Source organism: Eulemur rufifrons, chromosome 14 (assembly GCF_041146395.1).
Source record: "Eulemur rufifrons isolate Redbay chromosome 14, OSU_ERuf_1, whole genome shotgun sequence".
Taxonomy (NCBI): domain Eukaryota; kingdom Metazoa; phylum Chordata; class Mammalia; order Primates; family Lemuridae; genus Eulemur; species Eulemur rufifrons.
The window spans coordinates 12108336-12120419 of NC_090996.1; the positions used below are offsets into that span (position 1 = coordinate 12108336).

Below are 12084 nucleotides of genomic sequence, written 5' to 3' on the forward strand. Positions count from 1 at the left end.
CTTTATTGCTACGTTGTGATTAAAACGCACAGTCCCCGCGCACTTGTGCTTGGGCGACAGCAGCAACTGCTGTGAAATCTTTTATTTTCGTTTTATGACACAGCATTGATTTCATTAGTGCTTTGAAGGGACCATTAGAAAAAATAAAAGCAAATTTGTGTCATTTAAGAAACATTTTCACCACAATTACAGCAGGAGCACGGGCCGTTCAGTTCCAGTCGGGTTTTCCCAGACAGAAAAGTGGCAGTTCTGGTTTCTCTGCTTGTTCTGGTGAGGACCTCGCCTCCGGGGCTGGCTCAGGGCGCTGGTGCCAGGCTGGGTGGGCAGGCGGCTGGGTTGATGGCCCAGGGTGCGGCGCAGGTGGCCAGGGCTCAGCAGCATGTGGGTCCCTGACCTGCTGTGTGACAACTTTGGGACACTCAGACCTCATGGCCCAGGCAGAGCCTCCTGCAGGACGGGAGAGTCCAGCCTGGGCTTGGGGTCCGGGACAAAGGCCAGGGAGCAGCTCGGCAGCAGCCCTGTCACAGACCTATCTCCTCACCTCCCCCAACACTTGACACCCCAAAGTAGGACTGGGCCATCGGAACGTCCTTCCTGATACGGCCACGGGGCAGCAGATCCCCTCCGGCCACGGGTGAAGGACTGGGCAGCTGGCCCCAGGTCACCCTCTGGGAAGCAGAGGGCACAGGTGCCAGTTTGGGTCAGAAATCCCTGGGCAGCCCTGGGCTGTGGCATGTCACCAGGCATGGTCTCCTGGACAGAGCCTCCACTGGGCACCCTGCCCTGTGTTTTCGGCCTCAGCCTGTCTGTTCATTCAGCAAGGACGGAGCCCTGCTCTGGCCGCAGCTCGGCGGGAAACAAAGGCTGCCAGGTCTGTAGCACCCTGACTGCCCTCACGCTGGAGGCCCCACCGTGTCACATCCCCGCGGGGCGGGTGCCCACAGCTGGGGAGGCCTGGGCTCCCTCTCCCTCTCCTGAGCTCAGACCTATGCTTAGCCCCAGAGAAGACCCACGGGGGCAGCAGGACCAGCATGACAGCAAGTCTCACTGAGGCAAGCGCCATGTGCTGGGGCCGCCTTCCAGAGGGCCTGACCAAAAGTCCCTCAGGTGCCACCTGCTGCCCTTAATATGGTGGCCAGGGCTGACCCCAAGCCTCTTGGTGCATTTAGTGTCTGGTGCCAGGACCCCCAAGGGGAGGGCAAGGCTGAACGGTGGGGACTGGTCAGCTAGTGCCCTGTGCCCACTAGGCCCCCAACCACAGCACCCAGGAAGAGGCCTGGCCCCCAGGGGCCTCTGGGACAGCTCCGGGCCAAGGGACAAGGGAGGAGTTGAGAGCAAAGTGGCCAAGTCCGGCAGAGCCAGTGGGGCAGGAACGCCCGAGAGAAGGAAGCTGGGCCTGAGGCAGCGGGGACGTGCCAAGCTGCCAGGGCCCTGCCACCCTAGTTGGGGGAGGGAAGAGCTGCCACCCCCAGGCTCCACTTCCAGAAAGCTCAAAGGGCCCCCAAACTCAAACCAGGACCCAAGACATCCTAGAGTCCTACAGACTGCCCTCGCCAATTACAGGGCGACCCCACATCAGTGAGGAATATGACACTATGTGGGAGGCCCAGGACAAACCCCTGTCCCCACACAGGTGAGGGCTGAGGAGAGGCTCCAGGGCCTGGAAGTTTCTCTCCTGAGTGAGCCCCGAGGGCAGCGCCGGGGACACCTGGCTGCCTCCAACTCCAGCTCCTCAGCACCCCCAGGGGTCAGGCCCAGACCCTCCGCAGAGGGGGATTGCTGCCCCCACAGAAGCCCCCATCAGGAGGGGAGAGAAAGAGACTCCAGCCCCTCGTCCCAAGGTCCCTTTAGAGTGAAGTCAAGGTCACTTGATGAGGGTCTCTGGCAGCTGACCCGGACGCTCCAACCATCTCGGGCACCCTCCACAGAGGCCTCAGGCTTTGCCCAGCTTGTTCTGGGCCTCAGTTTACCCCAAATGAGGACGCTGGGCCCCGGCCTCAGCCAGCCCCACACTGCTGTTGGAGGAGGGTCCTTCCCGGGCCTTGGCCAGTGTGGCTGGGACACTTGTAAGTAAACTTTTTCCTGGAATCTCCCTTGCCTGGGAGGGAGTCAGGTGAAGAGAATTTAGCTACAAAAGCTGAGGCCTTTCAACTCCCGATTAGTGGGAAAGCAGGACTCCGGCTCTGCACAGAGGTTTGGGCCTCAGGCCACCCGGAGCCATGGCCTCCCTGGGCCTCCTGCTTGTCCCCACAGGTGCAGGAGAAACTGCTGGGGGGGTTGCAGCTGAGAGCCCAGGGAAAATGGAGTCACTGGGGCCGTGTCCTCATGGGATGTCACCACGCATCTGGGGCCCAGCATGAGGGACCAGGGCTGGGATGAGCAGGCCGGCCACCACTGCCACCCGCCCAGGACCAGGCCTAGGTGCCCTCTCGGAAGCTGTGGATCTGCGTGGAGTACCGCTGCAGGTGGCCCTGCGGCTGGGCCTCGGGGGTGCCCAGCGCGCCCCCCGCCTGCTGCTGCTGCTGCTGCTGGTAGTGCTGGTAGAGCTTGGGGCCCGGCCCCTCCAGGCCCGGCAGGCGGCCGCTGGACATGGTCAGGATGGTGGCCGTCAGCGACTTGATGTAGTTCTTGGCCAGCGTGAGCGTCTCGATCTTGGAGAGCTTCTTGTCGGCGCGCACGTGCGGGATGACCTCGCGCAGCGCCTGGAAGGCGTTGTTGAGCTTGTGCATGCGCTGCCGCTCGCGCTCGTTGCTCTCCAGCCGCCGCTGAGCGCTGCTGTCCCGCCGGCCGCCCGGCCCTGGCCCCGGCCGCCTGCGCCCGCCCTCGGCCCGCGCCGCCGCCGCCCGCGCCGCCCGGCTCCGCACGCCCTTGGCCGGATCGGGGCCCGCGCCCGGCGGGGACCTCTCGGGGGTGCGCTCCCCGGGGGCGGCCCCCACGTCCGCGTCCTGTGGCGGGGCCTTGCGCCTGGGGGGCCGGCTCTTGGTTTTCATGGCTCTGGACTGGTTGTCCCGAGAAGAGGAAGCTGGGAGGGGGCCCTCGAACTGAAATCCAGAGCACAGGACATGGTGGTCACTGGCACAGCCAGGGCACACACAGAGCGGCCCTCCGCGGCAGCTTCCCCGCTGAGGGCAATGGCACCAGGAGCCAGTGGCAGCGACCACTCGGTGCTAGGGGACCCCAGGGTCCTTCCGTTCACAGAGCCCTGAGCTAACCCCACACTGACCCCTCAGACCGGTCCCTGTTCTTGCCCCGCCTTCCCCCTGGGTGACTCTGGCCCACGCCCCTCTCTGTCCCCTGAGTGCCTCCTGAGCTCAGGTGACCTTTGACAATTTGCTCAGACCAACCAGAGATGTGCCCCGACTCTAGCTTAGGGCGGCCCCTAGCCCGAGGCTGCACTGCCTCCTCTTTGCCCCACTGACAGGCATGGACTCCAGCCACCTCGCTCCTGTCCTGCTCCGCTGGACGTGACACACGCAGGGACAACATCGGGGCAGGCCCGCTGTGGACATGGGGCAGCTGTCGGAGGTCAGAGGTCGACAGTGGCCCCTGCAGCGGCCCGCAGTCCCACCGCGCGGATGGCCCCGGCAGGGGCTCCGGGTCCTGAACCCCGCCACCCGTTTTCCTCCAGCCCCCACCCGGTCTTGCCTCTGAGCCCCTCCCCGCGGCCCCACCCGGACCCACAGCTCCCGGCTTACCTGGGGATCCGCGGCCGCACGCGCCGAGGCTGCCCACGGGGGACAAGGACACGTAGCTTTAGCCGCCCCGGGCGGGGCCGCAGACGCCTGTAAATGGACCCGCTGGGCGGGGCCGGGGCGGGGCCGGGGTCGGGGTGTCGGGGGCGGGCCCGGGGGGCGGTGGCACCTGCGGGCGGGCGGGCGGCCCAGCCGAGCCCGGCGCTTTCGGGACCCGGGGAGCCGGTGACTCGGTGGCCGCGCCGCCCGGTCCGGCTCCTCCCGCCCCGCCCCGCCCCGTAGCCTCGCCCCCCTCGCCTTCCCCGCCTCCCGTCCCCCCACAGCCTCCCCCAACCTGCGGCCCCTGCCCCTCCCCCCACATCCTTCCCTCCGCTCACAGCTTTTCCCGCCCCCGCATCCCCCCCCTCACCCCCGCAGCCGGCTGGAGCCAAGGGCGCCCAGGTGCGTGGCATGACGGGGCCTCGAGCCCATTTCACGGATGAGGAGGCTGAGCCCTCCCTGGGAGCCCGCCTTGGCGGAGGGGAAACCCCACGACTGCACGTGGCCATCGCACCTGGCCTTGGGGTTAAGGCTCAGAACACCAAGCCAGTCACAGAAGAAAAGCCGTCCTGCAATACTAGGATCTTAAATGGGCAGCGGCCACAGCCTTGCAGAGCAACAGCCCAGATTCCTAAGGGACTGGGGACGCGGACTCCGAGGTCTCCGCGGGGAGGCAGACAGCTTGGGCTCCAAACCAGCTCAGCTGCCCGCCGCTTTACTGGACCCCCATGCCTCGGTCTCCATGCCTGTTACAGCTTAAAAGGGGCTAAAAGCAGCACCTTGCTCAGGGGTCGCTGGGGACTGTAGCAACGTGGTAACAGGGAGTCTTTTGGCCAGTCCAGGTGCAGCTGCCAGGCCTGGGCTAGACACACACTCCCAACCCGCAGGACCAGCTGGGAGGCGGGTCTCTGCTCTGCCCCAGGCACCTCTGAATGGGGACTCAGAGGTCTCCTTCATGTACTTCCTGGGGGTCACACCGGCCCCCTTAGCCATGGTTTTGGTAGGAGGCTGTTCCCACACTCTTGGCAGCTGGGTCCCGGAGGGAGGGACCAGGAGCGAGGGCAGGGCCACCCGCGCATGGAAAAGCTGGTTTGGAGCCCAGATTAGGGAGGTAGGCTCCGGCCTATAGCTCACTGGGGCTGCGCCAAAGGCAGACCACCGAAATGACAATGCTTCTGAAATTGCTCACTGAGTGCACAGGCTTCGGATTACAGATTTGCTTCAAGGCAGCACCAGCACCACACAAAAGTTTATAGTTTTCCAGGGATTATGCAAATCTTCGTGTTAGCAGGAGCATGGGGAATTTAGGTCTGGCATGGAAAAGGGCACACGCATGGCTGTGCCAGGCCACCCCCACTCTTGCAAGGTGGGAAAAACATGGAATAAACGCAGCAACAGAGTTTATAAATATATAACTATATTTATTTTGAATATTAAATAGTTTTTAAATTACAAGCAATTTATTGAATCACACTATGCATCAATATACAGTAAAAATCTTACAATTTAAAAATGTACACAATTTAAACTCAAAGTTCATTAACTATTATATTGCCGTGAACCTCTCTTGACAGTGTTAAAGTACAACGGGAGACCTGGAAGGTGTGACGGCCCCGTCAGTCCTCCTCTGCAGCCGGGAGCAAACAGTGGACACTTACGCCAGGTCCCATCATCAAGATCCAGCTCCACCCTCGAGAACCTGAACACTCAAACAGCACAAGTTCCAGCCACTCGAATCGATCTCCACAGGTTGTTGGTAATTCAATACTGTCAACACATCTTTAAGAATTTATTTATATACTAAAAAGAATTTCCTTTGTTAATAGCCAAAGCTTGAGCCAACCCCATTACTACTTAGGAATATTGTTTTTGAGACCTAAATCTGAAATAATTGTGTACACCCATTCTTACTTTAAGGCTACTTCTCGTAAGGCTAATGTTTTGAAGCCCCCATAACTGAAGCCCAACCTTTGGAGTATAACACGTGGTTCACTTCTAAATGTTCAGATACGGGCTAGGAGCTGCCTCCCTTCCCCCCGGGGCCCTCAGGACAGACATGCAATAGGTCATTAATGCTACAAATACCCTATGGGAAATATGAATCAAAGGAAGAGGTTTTGAAAAGCATTTTACGGCACCAAGACATACAAAGACTTTTCTGAGATAAACCCATTTCTATAGAAACAATCGAGCCTGTACATTTAAAAATAGAATGAACGCTCTGTTTTCAATTCCATTTAGCTGAGGTTCTTTCACCTTTAAGATGACACAGTCCAAGTCTCAGAGGGATCTGGGGGACGCTTTTTCTACACTGCCCTTTCTGGCTTATGACAGGGTCATTTAATAACACAAAATAGCATCTGCTAGGAAGGAAATGAAAGATTATTTTTATTATAGTATTTAAAATATACAAACTCCACCAAAGTAAGACGAATTAAAATCTGATAGATTCTGGATTACTACGCAAAGGAGGCCAGGAGATTTCCCTGTGAACCAGGAAACCTGGCCCCACGTCATCTAGAGCTGGGGTGCCCGACCTCTGGGCGGGGACCGGACTGCAGAGCTCCACTGCCCACCCCAACTCCCCCCCAACCCCAGTCCATGGAAAATGGTCTTCCATGCAATTTAGGGACGGAGTGGGGGGCCACAGAGCGGGAGGTGAGCAGCTGGGGAGCTTCATCTGTATGTACAGCCACCCCCATCACCTGCATGGCCGCCTGAGCGCTGCCTCCCCCTACCCTAGTCTGTGGGAAACGGTCTTCCATGAAACCGGTCCCTGGTGCCAAAAAGGTTGGGGACTGCTGATCTAGAGAATGTCACTGGTTTATTTCATGGCACAACTGATTAGAACAAGTACATTTTGAAAACCCACTACTGTTAACCAACTTATTAGTTAAAACAAAAACAAAAACAAAAAAACCAAAACTGAATCGAACAACAAAGCACATGCTGACATTTCAAAAATGGGCTGAAAATTTCAATCTACTTAAATTTCCTGTGTATTGCTTGAGATTTCAAAAAAACATGTTTACTCACATGTTTATTATAAATATAAATCTTCCCTTCCATGCAACACCACTACTCTACCCACCCCAACTCAATGTATAAAATGTTTTGGCAATTGTGAGAGTGATATAGACTTAAAATAAAATTGGGAATTATGTTGTTAAAATCTCCTTAATCATGGTGAAAAATGTACAATCCCCAAATATCAATAAATTTATCCTAGGCTGTGTAACAAGACTATATATCCTATGGATCTGCTTGATTTTCACTCAATAAATCTGAACTCCGTAAGTCTATAATTTGAAAAAATGAGTAGAGTCACCTCTCATTTCTCTGTCAACCAAGACTGGCAGTTAGATGTAAAAATTCAGAAAACTCAGAAGTCTCCATAGCAAGAAACTGTGCATTATGACAATTTTGGCAAAATTATCTTCTAATGCCCTGTTAATTTTTTAAAAAAACATGGACACGTCACAGGAGCCAGAGCTGTCTGCACAGCCCAGGAGCACACGGTGTTCACACCAAGCTGGGGGCAGGGGACGCTTTCTTCATTCCACATTTTCTTGCTTTGGAAAGTTATTGCTTAGTATAAAAAATTAGTGGAGTGAACCAGGACTGGTACTAAAGGTCATAATTTGCCATATAAACCCTGGCCGTGTCCACATCTGCATTTTGCACTAGAACCCAAGTTCCTCCGATTTACACTGGGCAGCCCCCGCCTGGGCCTGGAGAGCTGGCCCGGGGTTACGCCGGGTCTGGAAAGCACATCAGCACCAGAAAATATCTGGGGTGAAGGGCCAGTGTGAGGGGGCCACAGGCCTGTGGACCCAGCTGGTACCAATGGTGACTCCCTCAGCACAACGCGCTGCACCGGCCACCGGAGGCTTCCTCACGCCAGGGCAGAGCTCACCGAGGGCAGGATGACGTCAGCCTTGTGTCACCGCTGCGAACACCGGTTCCTGCCAACACCATGAAGCTGCACTGGAAACATCGGTCCCTTTCAAAGCAAGAGGAGAACTTGGTGCCTAATGCAGAGAGAAGGGTCTGTGCAGATGAGCCCCGGGGCCACATAGGGCCACCCAAGGTCCCAACCAGGCGGACGTGTCAGCTGCTGAGGCTCTGCCCTTGTCCCTCAGCGCCCTGCCCCCACAGGTGCAGGCTGCAGCGTATCTCCGAGGCTACAAAGAGACTGGCCACACCTGGACGTGACTTGGAGTGGCTCCGAGGGGAAAATTCAGCTGTGGAGAATTTTTAAAAAGCTCAAATCAACACCACCTGAAGTGTACAAACACTCAAACCATCCTCAACAACCAGAGTCCTCTGTGGAGACGCATCTTCCTCCGAGTCCCGGCTTCTGGAAGGACGGACTCACGAGGACACTGAAGCTACACAGTAGTCAGCCTCAGGGACACAGGCAGGAGGGCGAGGGCCGGGGCACCGAGTTCTGGGGCGCACCACCGGTCCGTTTTTACCAAAAGGGGCTTTAAAAGTTGGGAGGTGGGGTGGGAGAATTGCATGGAGAGGCCGCAAGACCTTCAGCTCCTCAGAGAGAAGCCTCATTTGCTGCAGAGAAACCACCTTGTAGACAAGAGACAAAAATGTGTTTGCTTCCATCAACACAACAGAGTGGTATTTCTGGACTCACTGAAAATATTTCCTATAAGAACATAAAACACTAACATTCAGAATCATTATCATTTATGAAAGAGTACCATATGTACAATTCCAACAATTCCAAGGACAGCATAACACTCAAAATATTTAAGCTTTACAGGTACCATGCAGAGCAAACTATAGAACAGAAAAAAAATCAAACTAGTGGGTAGCACCAGCTTGACCTGCCTTATTTTCCTTGAATAATTTAAGATTCTGTACAACATTGGAGACTCTTAACATTTATCCACAGTGCAATTACAGAAAGCAATTAGTGATTTCTTTAAAAATAATAAATATGGCTCACTCGTGACCATTTCCCTAGTGCGTCCTGTGGCGCCCGTGCGGGGACCGGGTGTACAGGTGTGGACGCCGAGAACACCCACCTGGAGCGCAGACACACCAGTGTGCACGGTTCTGCGCACGGAGGTGGTGTGGGCGCTTCCCCAGAACGACCACCATGTGAGCACTTCAAGTGTGAGAGCAGCCGTGGGTGCGCGGAGCTGAGGGACACCAGCTGCTGGGACACGGCCACGGCCACTCCCCACTGGGGCTCCCCCAGGGCCCCGCCTCGGACACAGCTCGGGGCGTCTCCCCTCTCCTGGTGCGCTCTCCCGCTCTCCCAATCTTGCGGCAGCAAATGTGGAGGGGACGGCGCTGCTTGGGCTGAGGGCACGGGACCGCGGCTCGGGGGAGCAGCCTCCGACCTGAGAGCGCGTCGGCAGCCGCCTAGTCTTTTTCTCCATCTTCACTGCTTCCTATTTAGGGGAGAGGAAGCAACACAACAAAGCTGGGTGTTTAAGCACGATCATCACAGACTAACAGTTTGCACGGTCTCGGAGGTGCACTGCAGGAAGAGGAACTGAAGCTAGTGCTCGGGTCCCGGCACCTGCCCGAGCTGCTCCGGCTCCCCTTTTAGCAGCTGCACCTGCCCGACTCTCCCGCAGACACATCTGCGTGGCTCCCATGGCAGCTGGATGCCAACGCTCAGCGCAGGGCAAGCCCGCTCTGATCCACACGTCTGCCCTCGGACAGATCGTGAGGGAACCGGCATTATCTAATCAGCACACGTGAAACGCAGTGCAAACACAAACAAAAGCTCTTTCTATTTCATATTTATTATTTGATCTGTAAACTTCAAATTAAAAAATGTACCTATTACCATTTATCTTTCAATCTAGTTGTGGAGAAACGAGGGTCCGTATGTACAGACAGCACCACTTCAAATGGGCCCTGCCCAGTAACTCCCACCGGCCCTCTGGTATCACTGGAAGACCAACGCTTAATGGCAAAGTCAACATTCCCAGGGGCAGAGCCAGATGCACTTGGGCTCAGGTCCAAACTCACAGGTCACGTGCTCGCAGGAGCGTATGCCTCTGCAGAGCAATCCCTCTGGGAAGGAGGTGGGGAGGGTGACTAGCAGCAAAGGGGAGAACAGGGGGACGCAGGGAAGAGGGAGAATTCCACCTGGGGACATCCTAGTGACCCAGAGCTGTGGCACCACCCGCTTGCTCCTGCCTGCAGGGGTAAGCAGTAATGAGCCCACAGAGTGACCGAGGGTGGGGCACACGGCCCTGAGAGCACACTGTCACGACTGTGGGAGTTTGACAAAAACCGATCTGTAATCTACTCAGCAAACACCATGGGCACATCAGCTCCACAGGCCACCAGGGCATGTCCCCGCCGGCCCGCCCCCCAGCCCAGCACACACGTGCCTCTCACCTCCTTGCTCGATGTCCGAGTCGGTCAGGTGCGTGAGAGAGAAGCTGGCGATGTTGGCGGGGGAGATGGAGAACCTGGAGTAGGGCGCCACGTGGGGCCAGCTCTGCTCCGTGCCCCGGGCTGGCGGCGGTGGCGAGAAGTACTTTGATGTTTGCAGAGAAGGCTTGGAGCAGAGAAGGTTACTTGTTGTCTTTGACATAAAAGGGTCTGGGGAGAAGTCATCATCCCATTCAAAGCCTCCACCTAGAAATAAAAAAAAAACAGAAAACCCTCCCTTTATCACTGCGCGATAAAGAAGAGAAGGAGCGCGAAGGCACAGGTGTGCTGGGCTGACAGATGGCAGAGCTGCTCCCGGTGTCGGGAAGGCATCATTTAAAGCAACAGGCAACATTATCCTCAAAAACCGTTTATATTATTCAAAGCTCTATTCTTCAGTTTCTTTAAAACTAATCCGTGAAGTGAAATACCTTCTTCATCCGTGGAACTTTCGGAATTTATGCACCTGCTCAGGTAGGGCAGCCCTGAGGATGTTGCTGGGCTGTTCAGCTCAGGGCCACGTGCCTCTCCTCCGCAGGGCCCCAGCTCTTTGGTTGGGGTCTCCTGAAAAGCCAAACAGAAACTGTCAGCAGAGGCCTACTCACAGGAACCCCAGGCCGGCAGGTGCGTCTGGCTGCTAACTGTGAAGTGTTAGTCTTAGAACAAGGCTGGCTCCGGGCCTGGGTGGGGTAGAATAGACACAGAGCCCTGTCTCCCCCTCTGCTTGCAGCTCTGACACCTGGGCATGCAGGAAGCTGCTCTCTCAGGCCTAGGAGAAGTAAACAGCAGCAGGCAGACTGGGGAAGAACGCCAGAATTCAAAGCACCACCAAACCTGCACTGAGTTTGCCACTTTGCCCTCCCTATTTTGTTTTCCTCTCTCAGGTCTCTCCCAGCCCCAGGCCATCCCAGGCAACAGGTGCCTACAGTCCTGAGGGAGCGAAGCCTCCTCTCCCCTGGAGGACTATGATCTCAAGAGTGAGGGGCACCCCTGCTGCTTTCTTTGCCCTCGATCATCCACCGATCATCCACCGCTTGGCTGCAGACACAGGCAGAGTTGCAGGAAATATGCAACATAATATGGTACCTAAAGCCCCAACTTTCTGGCTGGAGGACCAAAAAGGGGAGGCCCAAAGAATCGGAAGTACCAGGGACCTCGCAGAGAAGGAGGAGCCGTTGAGGAACTCCCGGGCTTACCCCTGAGCCACGCATGGTAGATCTGACCCCAACAACACACCAACGCCTTGAAAAGTGAACTACAGGGGAGACCACCACCAAACTCCAGCCTGGCCAGTGGACAGGACACATGTGGGTGGGTTCGAATTAGCACAACAAAGGCTCTCAAAGGGGAAGTGACACTGAAACCACAACCCACAGAAGGCTGGTTGGAACTTGTGGCCTGAACCCACCCAGTCAAGCCTGCTAAGACAAAAATAACATCTCTGTAGAATTTAAACAAGACAGAATCACGTAACATGATGTGAGGTTACGAAATCTAAAATTACTTAGCTTATAAAGAACCAGGAAACCTCAATTCACAGGGAAAAGACAATCCACAGATGCCAATGTCAAAGTGCCACAGAGGCTGGAATTATCTGAAAAAGACTATTTATTATAAAAATGCTCTTACAAGTAAAGGCACTCTTAAAATAAATGGAAATATAGAAAGTCTTAGCAAAAGAATAGGGGATGAAAAGAATGACAAAATGCAAATTTCACAGTGGAAAAATACAATAACTAAAATTCAGAAACTCACTAGATGGGTTCAACAGAAGACTGGAGATGACAGAGCGATTAGTGAATTTGAATATAGAGCAACAGAAATTATCCAATCCAAACAACAGCAAGAAAAAAAACTGGAGAAGAAAGAAACACAGCCTTATGCCCCGGGGGACAACACCAAAAGGTCTAACACTGGAGTCCCAGGAGGGGCGAGA

At 55.7% G+C, this 12084-nt stretch overlaps 2 protein-coding genes across 2 annotated transcripts in view; both read right to left on the bottom strand.

Moving 5' to 3' along the window:
* Positions 1–32: 32 nt before the first annotated feature.
* Positions 33–2990, bottom strand: BHLHA15 (basic helix-loop-helix family member a15). The gene has a single exon (XM_069485823.1). It carries the CDS (start codon positions 2988–2990, stop codon positions 2418–2420), a length of 573 nt encoding a protein of 190 aa, XP_069341924.1. The 3' UTR covers positions 33–2417.
* A 2303-nt stretch (positions 2991–5293) lies between these two features.
* LMTK2 (lemur tyrosine kinase 2) overlaps positions 5294–12084 on the bottom strand; it is a 92669-nt gene continuing 85878 nt past the window's right edge. The window contains exons 12-14 of the mRNA XM_069486554.1: positions 10580–10712; positions 10113–10355; positions 5294–9148 (exon numbers count right to left, since the gene is read on the bottom strand). Coding sequence (XP_069342655.1) covers positions 9120–9148; positions 10113–10355; positions 10580–10712 — 405 coding nt within the window. The 3' untranslated portion in view covers positions 5294–9119. The remainder of the gene's footprint in view (positions 9149–10112; positions 10356–10579; positions 10713–12084) is intronic.

Coding starts and splice junctions, on each gene's coding strand:
- BHLHA15 (XM_069485823.1), bottom strand. CDS start 2,990: ATGAAAACCAAGAGCCGGCCCCCCAGGCGCAAGGCCCCGCCACAGGAC.